General features: G+C 40.4%; 1 protein-coding gene across 1 annotated transcript in view; it reads right to left on the minus strand.

The window, feature by feature from the left end:
- LOC109890127 (protein TMEPAI) overlaps window positions 1-10,451 on the minus strand; it is a 75,651-nt gene extending 65,200 nt beyond the window's left edge. The window contains exon 1 of the mRNA XM_020482081.2: window positions 9,987-10,451. Within this exon, the coding sequence (XP_020337670.1) occupies window positions 9,987-10,092 (106 nt within the window). The 5' untranslated portion in view covers window positions 10,093-10,451. The remainder of the gene's footprint in view (window positions 1-9,986) is intronic.
- Between the last annotated feature and the right edge of the window lie 8,987 nt (window positions 10,452-19,438).

The following is a 19,438-nucleotide window of genomic DNA, read 5'->3' on the forward strand; positions in this document are numbered from 1 at the left end:
CACATCAGGTAACTGATGCAAGGAGTAGAATCACATAAATAAATACACCTTATGGAACAGCGGGGACTGTGAAGAGACACACACACACGATAAAACTCACACGTACACATGGATTTTGATTTGTAGATATGTGGTAGTAGAGTAGTGGCCTGAGGGAACACACTTAATGTGTTGTGAAAAGTGTTATGAAATGTAACGTCATGGAATATTTCTAATTGTATATAACTGTCTTAATGTTGCTGGACCCCAGGAAGACTGCCTTGGCAGCAGCTAATGGGGATCCTTAATAAATACAAATACATCAACTGCACAAATTGCGTTAGCCTTGGCTTCATGCAACCACTTCCGGGCCATTTAAAGCTCCTTAAACAAGATGGAACAGATATGAATCTAGGCATGTGCCCACTCACTCAACACCTCCACTATACACTGGACATGCAAGCTGCCAGGCAGATCTCGAGTGAAGAGCTTCAGCACAAAGTTTCACACTGTGGATATTGAATTTTAGGAGAGTTGATAAAGGGGAACACAGTGGCATGATTCTCAAAATACAGGAGGTATTCCACAGTACATCATCGGGAGAGAGGTGATGTGTGTGAGCTAGAAGGGTTTGACTGTTAGATGTGCACTTAATGTTGAACATGTGCGCACACACACACACTTGTTCACACTCACACACACACACACACTCACTTACTAGCATGTATACTGTATACATGACGTGTGTGCAAACAAACACGTAAAATGACGTGAACACACAAACATTATACACACACTGATACCCTCTCTCTCTTCTATTTGTCACCCTTTTCCCAGAACTGAATAACCCAAATAAATGCTAACTCCCCCAAAAAAGTCTCCAGTCTGGCACTCTGGCCAGCATCAGACAACAAAGGCCATGCATGTTAGTGCCTATCCCCTAGGGAAACAACTATTATCCATACAGAAAGCTGAGACCCTTTAATATGGACAACTAGTTGGTTCCAAAGTTGTGGTTGTTCCCGCAATTGCATTTTGAAATGTTATAAAATCACGAGGGGCACATGAGAGTGGAAAGAGCATGTGAGAGGCTCGCTCATTACAGCCGCTGGCCCCAGCGAAAGAGGCAGGCGCAGCGGCAGGCCAGACACTTTTATTACAGGAATCATGAGGATAATGCACTTTACTGTTTAATAAATTCATGGTTTTATCCCCCCTAAAAATAGACGTTTTGATCAAGGTGACCAGGTAGAATGTGCAGCTCCCACCATGTGATACTCGCACAGACAATTTAAAGGGTCACAAAATGCGACTAAATGGTCACATTTTGGAGCCCTACCGGGACTAGACTGATAACAACAGACGGGATGGGGGGGCAGGGTATATAAAGCATCATACATCTTGGAGCTCAAACTGCTTGCTCGCAAAGCCTTAAAATGCACCCTTATCCCTCACAGGCAAGTCCCCACATGTGCCCGATGGGACCCAAAGAGAGAGCCGTAGGGAGTTGAAGAAGAAGCAGGGCGAGGGAGTAAGTGAGTGAGTAAGGTATGCGGTCAGGACTCCCTTTGTGAAGTTTTGCTAGGAGGTTTTGCCAGGTCTTGTGACTTCACCTCATTTCCAATGCAAATGAAAGCTGCTTTGCTAGCTAGTGTGTCAGAGCAGATGAGTGAAGACTTCAAAGGGCAGAGGCCTGTGTTTTCTCTATGACTGGGAAGTGAATGGTATTGATGAGATCATCAATAATATTAGCTTGCTAACCCACGGATATGTGGGTAGGTGGCTGGGAAGGGTGTGCACTCAGGGTTAAGGAGAGTGACTAAAATAATATTACCCTGCAATTACTGTACATACAAGATCAGGGAGGGAGTACATTTGAAGGTATAAGCAAATAGTAATCTCCACAAAGTTACAGTCCTTCAACTTGAGTCAACGATCTAGCCTCCTAGAATGTGATATGGAAATTAGGGTTTGATTAAAAATGGTTTCCAATAAGCAGTCACAAACGCTCTAAAATGAGATGGTGCAACACCCTTACTTTCTCTCTGTCCTGCATGTTCAGATAGTACCTCCTCATTTCGACTCCCTGTTTCAGAGCGTTTTTGTACGTTTCATGCCCACTGAACATGACCTTGATGATCATTTAACCATGTTACTTTTGACTGGCTTCTTAAGGATAAAATATATTCTTCCATTTGAAAAAGAACAACAAGTATAGGAGAAGTCATACTATCTAATGGTAGCCTAATTTAACCATTAACTTGTGATTGGCCACTTCAAAATATTTTAATCCAACCACTTTATTTTTGTTTCATTTTAGGAGGGAAGGAAGGGGGGGGTTACTGGACAAAACCTGTATCCTGTCCGGAGGAATATTCCCCATGTTGTTTCCTTTTAATTAGGGGCAGATTTTATATTTTTTTGTCACTGCCTGGGCCAGTTATATGCCGTCCAGATGGGTACACTTCATAATCGTTTGATTTTCCAAAAGTAAATAGGAAGTGCTATTTCAATAAACACAAGATGGTGTGTTAGCCTCACTGAAAAGAAAGCGCCTGATAGTTCTGAGATAATGCTTAGGATGACCACAGCTTCAGTATTATGCTTCACACACAATGGGTGTATCCAATGTACCACACTATGTCCTATTTAGTAGGTTTTTTGTCAAAATGGAATGTGCTTTGAATGCCAGGACGTCCTAGTTAATTTAGTATTTTCATAAAGTAGGAATTCACTGTACAGGAATTCTTTGCGAAGGGAATCACCCTTTTTAGACCCACAGTTGAATGCAACCAGAAAAGGGGACAGGCTGTAAAAGAAAAGTGAGCAAATGGTGGTTGACAACATGATGGAGCATCAGAAGCATGTAGACCTCGTGCATAACAGTAGCATGCAGTAGCTTACTGCATAACAGTAGCTTACTGCATGCATTTTTACTAACAGTATGTTCTAAATAGTAGGCTATATGTAGTACAAGGTAAATATTCTTATGAGAATTCACAGCCATTTTGGTGACGTTCCCCACGAAACACTGAAAAGTATTTCCACATAATTTAAGAGATTTACAGCATGGCAAGAAACACACACTAAAATAGGCCTAGTGGTCACCAAAAACAGAGAGAAATAACAGTCTTTAGTCCTCTCCCAAGTCTAATTTGATCACAATCAAGACACTACTTCACAATGAGAAAGAGCCGAATAGATTTGAATCCAAATCATCTGAACCTCTCAGCGGCCACTCTTTGATTCCATAGACGGGGGAATGGGTTATTATTTCTCCGGCCAACCTGCAGCTGTTCTCTGTACTTCGCTGTTCTCAGTTCTGCGCAGACAGTCACCGGAAGTTCAGACCTATGAGAGCTAGTCAGACAGACCCGCTTCTTGCCCAGTGCTTAAATTTGTAAATCGGGAGATGCCGGAACAAAAAGTGAGCGTGAGGTGACCTGGGGAGCTCTGAGGTACAAAAAAATCCCCTATATTATAAAGCATTGCATTTGCGTAGTGGCATAGAGCAGTAGAGTTGAGGCACTTACAGAAGTTGCACACATGGGGAACATTTTTAGTAGCCTAGGGTCCAGGAAGAATGTGGCCTTTTATAAATGCATTTCATGCAATACTATGTCATTGTCCATGACTGGCTACTTTGGCAGAATATTTTTTAATTCAGCAGAAATTATCGAAATGACAGGCTACTTTGACAGTGACAAACTGAGAATCTGAGATCAATAAAAACAACCTTGTCTCGAATCCATCAATAGCCTAGGCCTAGGTGTGTGGAGACATGTTGTAGGCTACAATATGAGGAGGAAATTATAGTCCTAAAAATACTTTCCAGTTTCACTGACCCACTCGCTGACGCGTTTTACTTTGTAAAACAATATTTGGAAGTTGATCAAATATGTTCGTAGTCTACAGCAGAAAGATTAGTCTTCTCTTTTCTGTGGGAGTTTGTGTTTTCCCGCAATTGTATTGAAATATTGTGAAAGGCCTGTTTTGACTGCATGTTGTTTGTTCACTGACAAGACTTGCCACACATTACCGACAGCAGGCTATGCCTTGTTATTGGGCTACACACAGTCCACAGCTAGGCTATTTTTTTAAGACACTATTGATCCTCTGTGGCTACATTATGGGCCTTATCATAGTGTAATAGGCTATTCTGAAATATTTGACATTTTTTCCTTCTCCCATAACCACGGCCATGCGTTGGTCTCAAACATAGGTTACAATTAGAGGTGTATCGGGATATATCGGTGAGAATATCGGAATAGGCCAATATTAGCCAAATATGCCGATGTCTAGTTCAATGCCGATGTGAAAAACCGATGTCAAAGCTGAAGTGCATACCTATATAACGTAGATAGGTGACGTGATGACGTCACAAAAAATACAGCGCTACACGTGCAACAACAGCATTCCTAACCTGGCCCACAATGTCTGCTGTGTGGATCTATTTTGAAGTTTCAAAGGAAGATAACAGAAAGGCCATATGCAATGTTTGTGACGCTAATGGGGACATACGTAAATGCCAACAAAATAACTTTTTAGTCAGTGTGTGTGTGTGTCTCTGTGAGAGAAAGACGCATTGTATTTTCATTTTCTGTTACTACATCGGCCAACATTTCCAATGTTGATATATGCCTAATGATCCTTTGGAATGCAAGAATAATGCAATATGTTGGATTAAATGTACTAACTCCCCCTTTCCCATTATTTGCAGATACTAGAATACCTGACAGAACCTACTATTCCTAGGAATGAAGATGCACTTGGATAATGAAGAAGTAACAAGCACCGTTTCCCCATCCTAGCTAAAGCTGCGCGCAAGTATCTTGGTGCTCCCTGTACTAGTGTGGACAGTAAGTGCCTTTTCAGTGCAGCTTCACACATTGTAGACGAAAAAAGAAACAGACTCTCGTGACAAAGCCGAGCAGGTCCTCTTTGTGAAGGAAAACCTCCCCCAAATGTTAAAGTTGTAAATGGAAAGTCATATTGTAACCCAGCCATCTAGAGCCACTGGAAGAATGTTTACTAAGCACAATGGCTTTTCTGTTGTTCATTCATGGCTTGTATAGGTCAAGATTTTCATTTAGTTTCAAACAAAGCAGTTGTTTGTTTTTTGTTTTTTTCCTTAATGAAAGATGAAATGTGTTGTACATTTTCTCTCATTTTACTAGTCAAATCATTTGAGCACATTTGAAAAGTTTGTTGTGACATTTATAGCAGTTTATGACAGCCGAGACAGCCATTTTTTTGAAGCATTTAAAGCTAAAATGGTTAACTGCATTTTAGTTTAAACCCATATTCATTTCAAAGCATTTAAGTTTCTCCATATTGTCAAGATTGGATAGTAAGAAGAGCCACCAACAACTTAACAATCTTTGTAATGCCAGGGCAGCTAAAATGTGTGTCTGTTGTGCGATAAAATACATTCATGGATGTGTAATTTTTCTAATTTTACAAGTTATTAAACAATCTGTTCCTAACTGAACATATGACACTTTGTTTCAACTATTTAACTGTACTAGAATGCTTAAAAGGCTGCTAAAATATTAAATATGTGGGGGTTTTTGGCAAGGAAAATATCAGTTATCGGTATCGGCCAAAAATGTAATATTGGTGCATCCCTAGTTACAATGTTGCGCAAACCATAAGTCCTGGCCGACCCAACCCAAATCAAATCTTAGAATATCAGACCAGGCCTGAAAATCTACTTTTTTACATTGTTTTTTCGGGGCAGGATAATTAACGAATGAACTTTGACCACTTTATTTATGGGTACGTTCCCACTTTCTGTTTTCCTGCCCATCGCCAAAGTGAGGATGCAGACTAATGATTTGCCTGCCTGATTCCCAGCCTGGCTCACAGGTGTGTGTGTGTGTGTGTGTGTGTGTGTGTGTGTGTGTGTGTGTGTGTGTGTGTGTGTGTGTGTGTGTGTGTGTGTGTGTGTGTGTGTGTGTGTGTGTGTGTGTGTGTGTGTGTGTGTGTGTGTGTGTGTGTGTGTGTGTGTGTATTCTCCTTCACAATAAAAGCCCTTGCCTTTAAAAAAAAATCCAAACTGCAGATGGAATTACAGAGGGCACAATACTAAGTCTATTTAATTTTTGTATTATTTAGCTACAAATGATTATGCCTATCTTCACTGCACTGGAGCAATCATTTCTTCAAACTTTTGGCCGAGAATATGGACAGAACCCACAGCATATCATATTCGGTATCTAAAGTTTACACTTGATTGAGAAATTAATTTCCTTTTGAAAATAGTGAGACAACCAACCCTTGCCAAATACCCTTCCTTGTTTCTAAACCTTGGGAGCATTTAAGGTGGATTTAACGTCTGTAAGCCTCATTAGCGTTGGCGAGACTGCTCTGTTGGTTTTGCACCTCCAAGGTATACACAAGACTGCTGATAGTTAGTTGGTTGTAGAGCAGCATTTACTGTGGCTTGTACTAGAGATCGACCGATTCAACGGTTCCGTATTTCACTGAAAGAATAAATGTTTTGTTTTCGAAATTATAGTTTCCAGATTTGACCATATTAATGACTAAGGCTCGTATTTTTGTGTGTTATTATATTATAATTAAGTCTATGATTTGATAGAGCAGTCTGACTGAGTGGTGGTAGGCAGCAGCAGGCTCGTAAGCATTCATTCAAACAGCACTTTCCTGCGTTTGCCAGAAGCTCTTCGCTGTGCTTCAAGCATTGCGCTGTTTATGACTTCAAGCCTATCAACTCCCGAGATTAGGCTGGCAATACTAAAAGTACCTATTAGAACATCCAATAGTCAAAGGTATATGAAATACAAATAACTACAACCTAAAACTTCTTACCTGGGAATATTGAAGACTCATGTTAAAAGGAACCACTAGCTTTCATTTGTTCTGAGCAAGGAACTTAAACGTTAGCTTTTTTACATGGCACATATTGCACATTTACTTTCTTCTCCAACACTTTGTTTTTGCATTATTTAAACCAAATTGAACATGTTTCATTATTTATTTGAGACTAAATTGATGTATTATGTTAAAATAAGTGTTCATTCAGTATTGTTATAATTGTCATTATTACACATATATATATATATATATATATATATATATATATATATATATATAAAAATCTGCAGATCAATGGGTATCAGCTTTTTTTTGTCCCCCAATAATTGGTATCGGTATCGGCGTTGAAAAATCATAATCGGTCGACCTCTAGCTTATACCCCTGATAGCATTGACATGCCTATTAAAGGCAAACTCATATTTATATTTTTGGGGAGAGAGAGAGAGAGGGAAACAGATTAAAAGAAAAGCTGAACCTCTGCCCTTCATGTTTGTATAATGGGAGAGTATCATATTAATTACAGTATCACGATGTCGATATCTCGAACTGAGGGAAGTCCTTTTTGATTCCTCTCTGAGTCTGTCTTGCTGGGAAGGAATCAGAGCCTCGACAGAATCAAATGATCATCAACAGGAATTTGTCACATCAAGAAACCTAAAAGAGGTTTTTGGTTTCTAGTCTGGGCACAGCAAAATAGCCATAAAAAGGTAATAGCTTTGTATTTATGATAGACATAGACAATTTGGTATTGTGCATCAAAAGCTATTTTCCACCAGTGTTTATCATCATTGCATCAAATGAATAGGCTAAGTGTTGAGCAGTATTGGAAGCATAGACATACACTGAGTGTACAAAACATTAAGAACACCAGCTCTGAAAGCTATGATCCCTTATTGATGTCATTGTTAAATCCACTTCAATCAGTGTAGATGAAGGGAAGGAGACAGGTTTAAAAATGATTTTTAAGCCTTGAGACAGTTGAGACATGGATTACGTATGTGGGCCATTCAGAGGGTGAATGGGCAAGACAAAATATTTACGTGCCTTTGATCAGGGTATGGTAGTAGCTGACAAGCGCAACGGTCTGTGTCAAGAACTGCAACGCTGCTGGGTTTTTCATGCTCCACAGTTTCCCGTGTGTATCAAGAATGGTCCACCAACCAAAGTACATCCAGCCAATTTGACACAACTCTGGGAAGCATTGACGTCAACATGGGCCAGCATCTCTGTGGAACACTAAAAACACCTTGTAGTGTCCATACTCCAACAAATTGAGGCTGTTCTGAGGGCAAAGGGGTGGGGGGCTATTCTCAGTGTATAGGCTAAAGCGTTACTGAATAAATTAGGGGGGAAAGAGAAGATTGTGTACTGAATAAGTGCATTGTATAGGCCTAATGTGACAAATACCATCCTGAGAAAACGGTGGGTTGCGCAATAGCTTTCACTTCTGTAATCCCAAATAGAACTGTAAATTCGACTGGTTTTCCAAATGTGTGCTCTTTAAAACGCCAGACAGCACCAAATCGAAGCTTGAGATGAGCTCCCCGCCAACCCCACCCACATAGTCAGATAATAAGCATTGAAATAGATTTTAACATATTATTTAAAATGCGCAGAGAGAGAGAAAGACAGAGAGCATTCCCAAATAGACTGAGTTTTTGGTTAACAGAGGCAAACAGAGATAATATCCTCATTCTGGAAGTGGTATTTAGATTTTCTGTTCATCTGATTTTGAAGCTTGCTTGGGCATCCACCACATCTTGTTGTTTTGGCAGGCTGTCTAGACGAAACGAAGTGACTTCACAGTGTATTTAGACATGCACTTTACAGTTCATCTTCAATTGAGAATTGCCCTACCAGAGAAAAACAAAGCACTTCAGACAGGATACAAGAGGGCACCTTCATTATGGGGAAGCCAAGAGCAGGACACATTCGAAATTCCATCATCTCTGCACAAGCACTAAAAATACTGACATTTTGGCTCGTTCCTTGCGGAAAATATTTATCTGGAAAAGAGGAGACTGTACGCAGAAGGAGACAGGAGCTCACAGTCCATTACTTAGCGGTATTCAAAATGTCCAGATCTTTCTCTAAGATATATAGACCGGTTGTCTCCTTTGGGAAACTTATCAAATGAGGGAGCATCTCAATCTTTCGTTTTTATCCCCTCCATCTCTAGACAAAATATCACACAGCTCTTGCAGGCAGAGCATAGCTTAACTGTCTTTAGAGGAAATTCCTCTTTTCTCCTAAATTACTTTTTGGGACTAGAGGGTCTGTCAGAGTAATATTCATCAAAGATGATACATTAATTCCACTTGCCCCTGCCAAAATATGAGTCAATCAATAGACCACACATTATACGTCAACATGTCCAAGTGGATTTAGATGGGAAAAGAATTGTATTGTTGTTGTTGTTCATGTTTAATAAATGTCCCCTTGACTCTAATTACACTATTTAATAAAAACATATTTATATTTGTTACCCTATTTTATTGGGTTTATTAATTAAATTATTAATCCGCCTGAAAAATCTATCTATTGATTTAAATATCCAAAATACCACTGTTTGCTGTCACTCTACCATTGAAGATTTTGGATCACTGTCTGCATGGTATGTACAAGATTTTACTTGTGAATAGAGCTCACTTCAATAACCTGAATTTGCTTTTATTGCCTATAGACATACACAATTAATTTACAAGGTTTGTAGTATAAAACATATTCACTGAGACACCTTTTATGGAAGTTTAATTGAACTTATTTAGGATCAATTAGTGTAGATCAGAGATAGCCAGACGTCTGACCTGCACAATAATAAACTTTGTTGCGACGATCAGATAAGCTTCCGTTTCATCATGTCAAACAATGGCAGACAGTTAAACGTTCAGTTGACGAAAATCCCAATGTTAAGGACAAAAAGTTGCTTGCTGGGAGTTAACTCATGATATGGCTGACAAACGTTGCACACTAAAAAACAGGGCAGTCAGCCAGAAATTGTGCTGAATTGAAAGTATAAAGAGGTGGGATATCTAATAGTTTGCCTACCTGCCACGCAATGGAAGCCTACGCGAGCTAATAGACCCAATCAAGCTTGGTCAGTCCAAGTGGAAAAGAAACGTGCAGAAAAGTAGCAATAGTTCGCTTGAACATAACAAAAAGTACTTACTGATCTCCATGCTTTGGAATGAAGTCGAGCGTTTGCAGTTACATGTACAGGATACATTGGTCTGTATGGCCCCTGTACCGTTTATTAGACCCATGAAGTTGAACATTTACATCTGGAAATCTAAACGAAAAACGGCTCGAATATCTCTCCAGTTCACTTTTCATGCGCGCGGCGGGGCAGGAATCACAAAAAAAACATACGATATTTTATTTCTCGGTAAAGTCTTCTGCGGGTGGAAGTCAGTGGTCTAGGGTCTCAGTTGCCTTCGTCCTCCCCCTCCCCCTACCCGGACCGCAGCCTGCCGTAGGTACTCCAGTATCCCTGATGTTTGTGAACAGACAGCTTGTGCTACTTTGTATCAGTCTGTCTGCTGGGCTTCTGAGCTCACCACCTCTTTCAAGTCCAAGTCGGCTGAGCTCCTATTGGGGGGTCCATGCAATCCGGGATCCTTGGGACGTCCCTTTCCCATTGAAGTTTACATTTAAAAAGGTTCATGCAAGGGTTAAGGTTAGGGTTAGGTAAGGGTTATCGATATTGATATGGTTAAGGTTGGGGTCAGATAAGGGTGGGAGTTAGGGTTAGGATTTAGGGCATGGACGTCCCGAGGATCCAGAATAGCATTTTATTGGGGCGGGGCTTGGATGCAGACAGGATTACGTCAACACCAGACTTGAACAGGCAACAGTGACAGGATGTCTGGCCAATCGGATAGCAAAATCTGAAGTCGACGCAGTTTATTATCGTAGCAATTGAGGGATTTCGATTAAGTGCACGGGGCTATGGCCTGTGACATACTCGCAAAAGTGGTGAGGGAGGAGTTATCTCCTCAAATCGAACGGTAAATCTACCCGCTCGGCCATGGCGTCAACAAAGCAGCACGTTGTATCGTTTTCCATAAAATATTTTTTTGAATTTTCAAACTAGTTTTCATTGGGACAGCACGTAAAGCTTTAAAAAAAAAATCAAAACCATTTACCTTTGAATGTGAAAACACAGAATCTTACTCATTACTCCACGTCACTTTTCCATTAAGCTGAGTTCGCTGTCAGCCAAAACGTGGCACCTGGCTCACGCCCAGGAGGCAGCTCTGTTCCAAAGCGAATGCGATCAACGCTAGCCCGGTCCGCCCGGGGCATTAATCGAATCCCCTCAATCTGATCGGGAAACTGCAACAGTCAGTCATCCACTGATTTATTTAATATATTTGCAGTGTTAAAATACAGTAGTGACTTGCTCTATTTAACAATGACGTGCGGTGAGGTCTGCGGCTGGGTAAGCACTGGCTATTATCAAAGCCATATTTACTCACAAATAAACCTTGATGAAGCCCAAATTCACCATACAACAGATAGCTCCAACAACCAGTGACATGGGCTATTATACTAAATGGACAACAAAAAAAATTCTGTACCAATGTAGCCAAGATACACAAGCTTTCTATTGTGGCATATTTCACATAAACTGAAAAAATTACACTGCTCAACTGAGCTCAGGTCAGCCATAGACCGATGTAGCATCCAGAGTTACAAGGTGACAGTAAAAAATACCAATTTATGGACACATTTAACCTGAATAATTCACATTGCAGACTCCATACCCTTTCACAATGGATTTACAATTCTTTCAACATGCAAATACACAAACACGCACATAATATTGTTATGTGAAATATTATTAAAGACACATATATAATAACTAAGGTTCTAATGAAATGTCCATATCAACAATCTAAATAATTGAAAAACACAGTTCAAAACATTAAAGTGTCTCATTAAAACTAAATCCTAGCTTGATGAATCAAATGCATTTGAAGGGATGCGGTCTAGTCTCATTATTTAACCATAGAATAACCCTCAAATTGCTAAAGAAAATGCATTTAGGCCTTTACTTAAGTCCATTCTCTCTGGTGAATCTCTCGGTGAGAACGTTGTAGAAGTCACAGCAGAACCCCATGTCCATTATTTATTGTGCATCCACACAGCAGGGAGAGACATTCACAAGGCCAATTTGGTTCCATTTTCACACTGACACAAAAAGTCATTCCCATTCCATCCACAAAGCAAAAATAAATGTCCAAGATGTGTAAAAGTCCAGTTAAAAAGTATGAATTGGTAATGACGTTTCAGACAAATGTCCAGTACTCACTGTTTGCCTGCCTGACAGCTAGGAAGATGGTGGTTTCCTGTCATGTGACATGTTGTATGTAGAGCCTCTGTTTGGGTGGCAGGTAACCTAGAGGTTAAAGCCATAGCCCGAGCTGACAAGGTGAAAAATCTGTCGATATGCCCTTGGGCAAGGTACTTAACCTTAATATTACTATAGCTGGTAAAACAACACATTTCACTGCACCTATCCGGTCTATGTGACAATAAAACATATTTTTTGCTGCCTCTGCTTCTGTCAGGTCTAAATTTTCATTATAGTTGACATTCCACTCTTCAAACCCTCAAAACGGAGCACTAAATTATTCTTGGATATTTTTTGGGATCCAATAGTGTCCATTTGTCAGGTTGGTCTTTTTGCAGATAGCTAGATTTGTTCAGTTAAAAGGATGCGAGCGACAAGTTGTGGAGACACCCAAATGTGCACAGCTTACTCCACCCACACAACATTTTTAGGCAATAAGGGTGGCAGATAGCCTAGCTGTTAAAAGTGTTGGGCCAGTAAATGAAATGTTGCAAGTTGGAAAAATCTGCCGTTCTGTCCTTGAGCAAGGCAGTTAACCCACAACAACAACTGCTCCCTGGGTGCCGGTGATGTGGATATAATTTCTTTATTGTGTGTTCCTTTTGGGAAATTTGTCTTGCATCTCAACAAACAACTGTACAGCATCACCAACAGGTGCATAAATACATCAATCACAAGCAATAACTACATAACAAATACACATGTGGATACAGTTTGTAATTCAGTTCGTAAATTCTGGGGGGGGGGGGGGGGGGTTGAGCAGTTCTTTTTTTTATTTGACTTATACTGGTGAGCATGAATGATTTATGGGTCTCTGGCGGTTTTGTAAAGATGGACTCTATTTCGACGGCCTGATGGTAGGAGTTGGCACTGTCAGGTCGGTGGCAATTCTCGCTTCTGCCCTCACCACGCTTTCCAAGAACAGCGCTTCCATGTTCTTGAGATTAATGCCACTGATTTTGCTTGACAGCTTTACTATTTGTGTAGTTGATTTTTATTTGTGATGGATAGCTGATTGTACCAGGCTTGGAAACAGAAAGTGAGAACTATGGTTGTTCTTTTATTGACCTGATATTTATTTAATCTCATGAAACACAGTCGTTGTTGTCCCTTTTTGTATATCTGTTGTGTTTGCAGTCTAGGAGAGTTTTGAGTCAATTATAATTCCAAGATATTTGTATTGCTCAACTGATTCTATTTGCTCTGAGTCAATGTGGATGGGCCTGGTGTCGTCTTTTATAGTTCTGAAGTTTATTGTAATTTCCTTGTTTTTTTTTAACATTAAGAATGAGTCTGTTTTCCTTGTATCATTCAGTGAAGTGTGTTATTTCTGTCCTGTCATTATCCTCTGACCCCTCTATTAGACCAACAATTGCTGTATCATCTGCCTACTTTACTGTTGCACATTCTGATGTTATTTGGGTGCAACCGTTAGTGTAAAGGGTGAACAGAACTGTCGAAAAAACACTGACCTGGGGTACCCCTATATTGTTGGTTAGGGGGTCCGATGTATTCACATTGAACCACTTTTCTGACCCGACTGCTGAGGAAACACCGGATCCAATTGATGAGATGGTCATTGACGCCCATGGTTGCAAGTTTGTTCACCAGAATATCAGGATCTATTTTGTTGAAGGCAGATGAAAAATCATCAAAACGTTTTCTGGCATATGAATGTGGTTTATCCAGACCCATGTAGATTTTATGAAGAAGGAAGAGCAGTGGATCTTAAACTCCACGGCTTGGTTTATATGCAAACTGGAAAGGGTCCAGTAGGCTCTCTGTGTGTCAGAGAAGGTGTCCAAGGACAATTATGTTCAGAGAAGGTGTCCAAGCATTTGATTATCACGAGGTCAAGCATAGTCATTCAGGTATTTGGTATTACATTTAGGTTGAATACATTCAGTTGTGCAACTGACTAGGTATCCCCTTTCCCAATACATGTGCAAAATATTAAATTGGCTCAATGCAACTAAAGAAGGCTATAGACAAAGCAGCGATGTCTATGCTGACCCTGTCCATTAATAGTGACTGGACTCAGGAACGGCCTACCCTGTCTGCACGTCACTGCTATTTAATCAAGAATATACACTGAGTGTACAAAATATTAGGAACATCTTCCTAATATTGAGTCGCGACCCTCTTTTGCGCTCAGAACAGCCTCAATTTGTCGGAGCATGGACTCTACAAGGTGTCGAAAGCGTTCCTCAGGGATGCTGGCCCATGTTGACTCCAATGCTTCCCACAGTTGTGTCAAGTTGGCTGGATGTCATTTGTGTGGTGAACCATTCTTGATACACACGGGAAACTGTGAAATGTGAAAAACCCAGCAGCGTTGCAGTTCTTGATACACTCAAACTGGTGCGCCTGGCACCTACTACCATACCCTGTTCAAAGGAACTTAAATATTTTGTCTTGCCAATTCGCCCTCTGAATGGCACACATCATAATCTGGTCGTAATCTTTAACCTGTCTCCTCCCCTTCATCTACATAAGATATATATTTCCCCTGAATTCCCCTGGTCTGTCTATGTCATGGAAAGAGTAGGTGTTTCTAATGTTTTTTTACACTCAGTGTATACCACATATGGGTAGGCTATAAGTAACTTTTGTTTTATCTAACTTTCCCACAGCCTCATTTGCTTCTTGTCTACTCTAAAGCCAATATATTGTCACCTTTCTGTGGTTTTAACAATGACTTGACAACATATCAAAAGCTGCATAACAGTTCAGTAACCCAGAGAAATATTAGCTTATTTTAATTGCTATACAGTGCCTTCGGTTAAGTTAGCCTTATTCTAAAATGGATGAAAGAAAAACAATCCTCAGCAATCTACACACAATACCCAATAATGACAAAACAAAGTTTTTTAAAAATATTTTGCTAATTTATAAAAAACAAAAACAGAAATACCTTATTTACAAGTATTCAGACCCTTTGCAATGAGACTCTAATTGAGCTCAGGTGCATCCTGTTTTCCAGTGATCATCCTTGAGATGTTTCAACAACTTGATTGGAGTCCACCTGTGGTAAATTCAATTGATTGGACATGATATGGAAAGGGACACAACGGTCTATATAAGGCCCATCGTTGACAGTGCATGTCAGAGGAAAAACCAAGCCATGAGTTCGAAGGAATTGTCCGTATAGCTCCGACAGGATTGTGTCGAGGCACAGATCTGGGGTAGGGTACCAAAAAAATGTCTGCAGTTTTAAAGATCCCCAAGGACACAGTGGCCTCCATCATTCTTAAATGGAAGAAGCTTGGAACCACCAACACTCTTACTTGAGCTGGTTGCCCAGTCAAACTGAGCAATCGGGGGAGTAGGGTCTTGGTCAGGGAGGTGACGACGAACCAGATGGTCATTCTGACAGCTCTCTAGAGTTCCTCTGTGGAAATGGGATAACCTTCCAGAAGGACAACCATCTCTGCAGCACCCCACCAATTAGGCCTTTATGGTAGAGTGGCCAGACGGAAGCATCTCAACAGTAAAATGCACATGACCGCCTGCTTTGAGTTTTCCAAAAGGCACCTAAAGACTCTCAGACCACGAGAAACAAGATTCTCTGGTTTGATGAAACCAAGATTTAACTCGTTGGTCTGAATGCCAAACATCACATCTGGAGGAAACCTGGCACCATCCCTATGGTGAAGCAATGTGGTGGCAGCATCATGCTGTGGGGATGTTTTCAGAGGCAGGGAATGGGAGACTGGTCAGGATTGAGGCAAAGATAAATGGAGAAGAGTACAGAGAGATCCTTGATGAAAACCTGCTCCAGTGCTCAGGACCTCAGACTGGGGAGAATGTTCACCTTCCAATAGGACAACAACCCTAAGCACACAGCCAAGAAAACACGGGAATGGCTTTGGGACAATGTCCTTAAGTGGTCCATCCAGAGGCAGGACTTAAAACTGATCAAACATCTCTGGAGAGACCTGAAAATAACTATGCAGCAACACTCCACATCCAACCTGACAAAGCTTGAGAGGATCTGCAGAGAAGAGTGGTAGAAACATGGAATGATGCTGGAGAGATGAAGCAGGTACGGGTAGTAAAACATTTAATAAATAACGGACATGGAACAGCGTCAGCAAACAAGTAACACAAACAAAAAGACAATCAATGCAGAAGTGGGGAAAATAGCTGGGGAACTGACAAATATAGGGGAGGTAATAACAGGTGATGAGTGAGTCCAATATCGCTGATGCGCGTGACGAGGGAAGGCAGGTGTACGTAATGGATGACAGGAGTGCATGATGCAGGGCAGCCTTGCGCCCTCAAGCGCCGAGGGGTGGGCTCGAGCAGACGTGACAGTAACTCCCAAAATACAGGTGTGCCAAGCTTGTAGCGTCGTAAGACTCGAGGCTGTAATCACTGCAAAAGGTGCTTCAACAAAGTACTGAGTGAAGGGTCTGAATTCTTACTGTGGTAAGAAAAAGTCTGTGGACCCTTGGATATAACAACTGGTTGAACCTCCTTTGGCAGCAATAATCTCAACCAAACGTTTTCTGTAGTTGCAGATCAGACCTGCACAATGGTGAGGAGGAATTTTGAACTATTTCTCTTTACAAAACGGTTTCAGTTCAGAAATATTATTGAGATGTCTGGTGTGAACTGCTCTCTAGGTCATGCTACAGCATCTCAATGGGGTTGAGGTCAGGACTCTGATTGGGCCACTCCAGAAGGCGTATTTTCTTCTGTTGAAGCCATTCGGTTGTAGATTTACTTCTGTGTTTTGGGTCGTTGTCCTGTTGCATCACCCAACTTCTGTTGAGCTTCAATTGGCGGACAGATAGCCTAACATCATCCTGCAAAATGTCTTGATAAACTTGGGAATTCATTTTGTGCTGTGCTTTTTTTTCTACACAACTTGATTGGAGTCCACCTGTGGTAAATTCAATTGATTGGACATGATATGGAAAGGGACACAACGGTCTATATAAGGCCTGTTGTGTGTTCCTTCCAAACAACTCAACTGTAGTTTCATTTGTCCACAGAATATTTTGCCAGTAGCGCTGTGGAACATCCAGGAGCACTTTTGCAAACTTCAGACTTGCAGCAATGTTTTTTTTGGACAGCAGTCTTCCGTGGTGTCCTCCCATGAACACCATTCTGGTTTAGTGTTTTACGTATTCTAGACTCGTCAACAAAGATGTTTGCATGTTCCAGAGATTTCTGTACGTCTTTAGCGGAAACTCTAGGATTATTCTTAACTTCATTGAGCATTCTGTGCTGCGCTCTTGCAGTCATCTTTGCAGAACGGCCACTCCTAGGGAGAGTAGCTACAGTGCTGAACTCTCTCAATTTATAGACAATTTGTCTTACCATAGACTGATGAACATCAAGGTCTTATGCCTTCTGAGATCTCTTTTGTTTGAGGCATGGTTCACATCAGGCAATGCTTCTTGTGACTAGCAAACTCAAATTTTGTGAGTGTTTTTTATAGGAAAAGGCAGCTCTAACCAACATCTCTAATCTCATCGATTGTACTCCAGGTTAGCTGACTCCTGACTCCAATTAGCTTCTGGATAAGTCATTAGTCAAGGGGTTCACATACTTTTTCCAACCTACACTGTGAATGTTTAAATTATGTATTCAATGTAGACAATAAAAATACAAAAATGTTGTGTTATTAGTTTAAGTACACTATGTTTGTATATTGTTGTGACTTTAGATGAAGATCAGATGAAATTTGATAACCAATTTATGCAAAAATCCAGGTAATTCCAAAGGGTTCACATACATTTTCTTGCCACTGGATATGGACAGGGGGACATAGCCTCGACCTCCAGTGTACTAGGGGAGGTTCTCCATTTTTGATTTTTTAAAATAAATTAGCAAACATTTCTAAAAAAACGTTTTTCTTTGTCATTAAGGGGTATTGTCTGTAGGTTGATGAGGGAAAAATTAATTTAGTCAATTTTAGAATAAGGCTGTAACCTTACAAAATGTGGAAAAAGTCAAGGGGTCTTTCCGAAGACAATGCATGTAAGACTATCATTGCAGATCATGTTAGGTTGTAGGCCTTAAACTTGCTCAACTTAAATCTCATGAGTTACTTCAGACTAGAGGAACAACTGCCGTCCAATGGATAATATGAAAAATACAAGGGATTTACATACACCATTTCCTAAGGGGAAAATGTAATATGATGTATTTTGATCCTTTATGTGGATTTAAATGAAATGTGTAACATTTTGACTGCTGACAAAAAGTATGAATGTTTCTTACCTTTAGGCTCAGAAGATCTCCTGGGGTGTATTCAGTAGGAACCGAATGGAAGCAAATAGACCGAAATAGGGAGGGACTAATCTGAACTTTTTGATTCAAAATGTTTTCAGTTTCAAAATGTCTTGCTATGGTTTGCAATGGTGTGCACTAATGAATACACCACAGGGTCTGACACAATGAAACTCATCCAGAACGTAGCATGGCCATCCCTTTGGTTATATAGTATTTTCTAATTGATGTACTGTATCTGTATTGCAATGCAATGGATGTCAAACCATCTCTGTCATGCCCTATTTACACACAGTATTTGCACATGCAGTATAAACAACCATTATCTCTTATATTAGGCCAGTAATGCCACAAGTCATGTCAACATTGCTTCATATTTTGGAGCAAGGAGAGCTTGCTTCAACCAACATCAAATAAAGCATTGCATAATGCATTAAAATAGCTATTTAGGGTGCCATTTGGGACACAACCTTTGTTTAAATATGACATATGACACACCATGTCTAGACAATTTAAATGCTTCCTCCAAACCCTGGTATTAAGTACAGTGTTTAATTTGTAGGTTTGGCTGAAATGGTCAAACACACCCCCGTGTTCCCCTAAAGGCAAACTGTTGTCTTCTTCATTAAATATCCACTATGCATGCCAGAGATTCAAACTCTTCGTACATACAGTATATAATTGTTACAGTTCTCAATCAAGTAAGTACAAGCATTTTGGGGAACTGTGGTTAAATGTACCTATAGCAGAACAACAATGGTAAAATGCTTAAATACATTTCAGAATATCTGATCGTTTTCTTGCCTTTGTACACAGTAAATCAAGGAGTTTTTTTGTGTGTATTTTATCTTATTTCCGCCATAATTTCCTATAACCAAAAACAGCTTCTGGACATCAGAACAGCGAACACTAACGTTGATTGGGATGAAGATTTCTACTTCAACGAGTCAGCAGCTGTGGATGTACTGCTAATTCCAGACCAGGCCCTAGTCCCCAGGATTCAATAGAGGAAGAGACGGCGC

This window comes from Oncorhynchus kisutch, linkage group LG5 (genome assembly GCF_002021735.2).
Source record: "Oncorhynchus kisutch isolate 150728-3 linkage group LG5, Okis_V2, whole genome shotgun sequence".
NCBI classification, from domain to species: domain Eukaryota; kingdom Metazoa; phylum Chordata; class Actinopteri; order Salmoniformes; family Salmonidae; genus Oncorhynchus; species Oncorhynchus kisutch.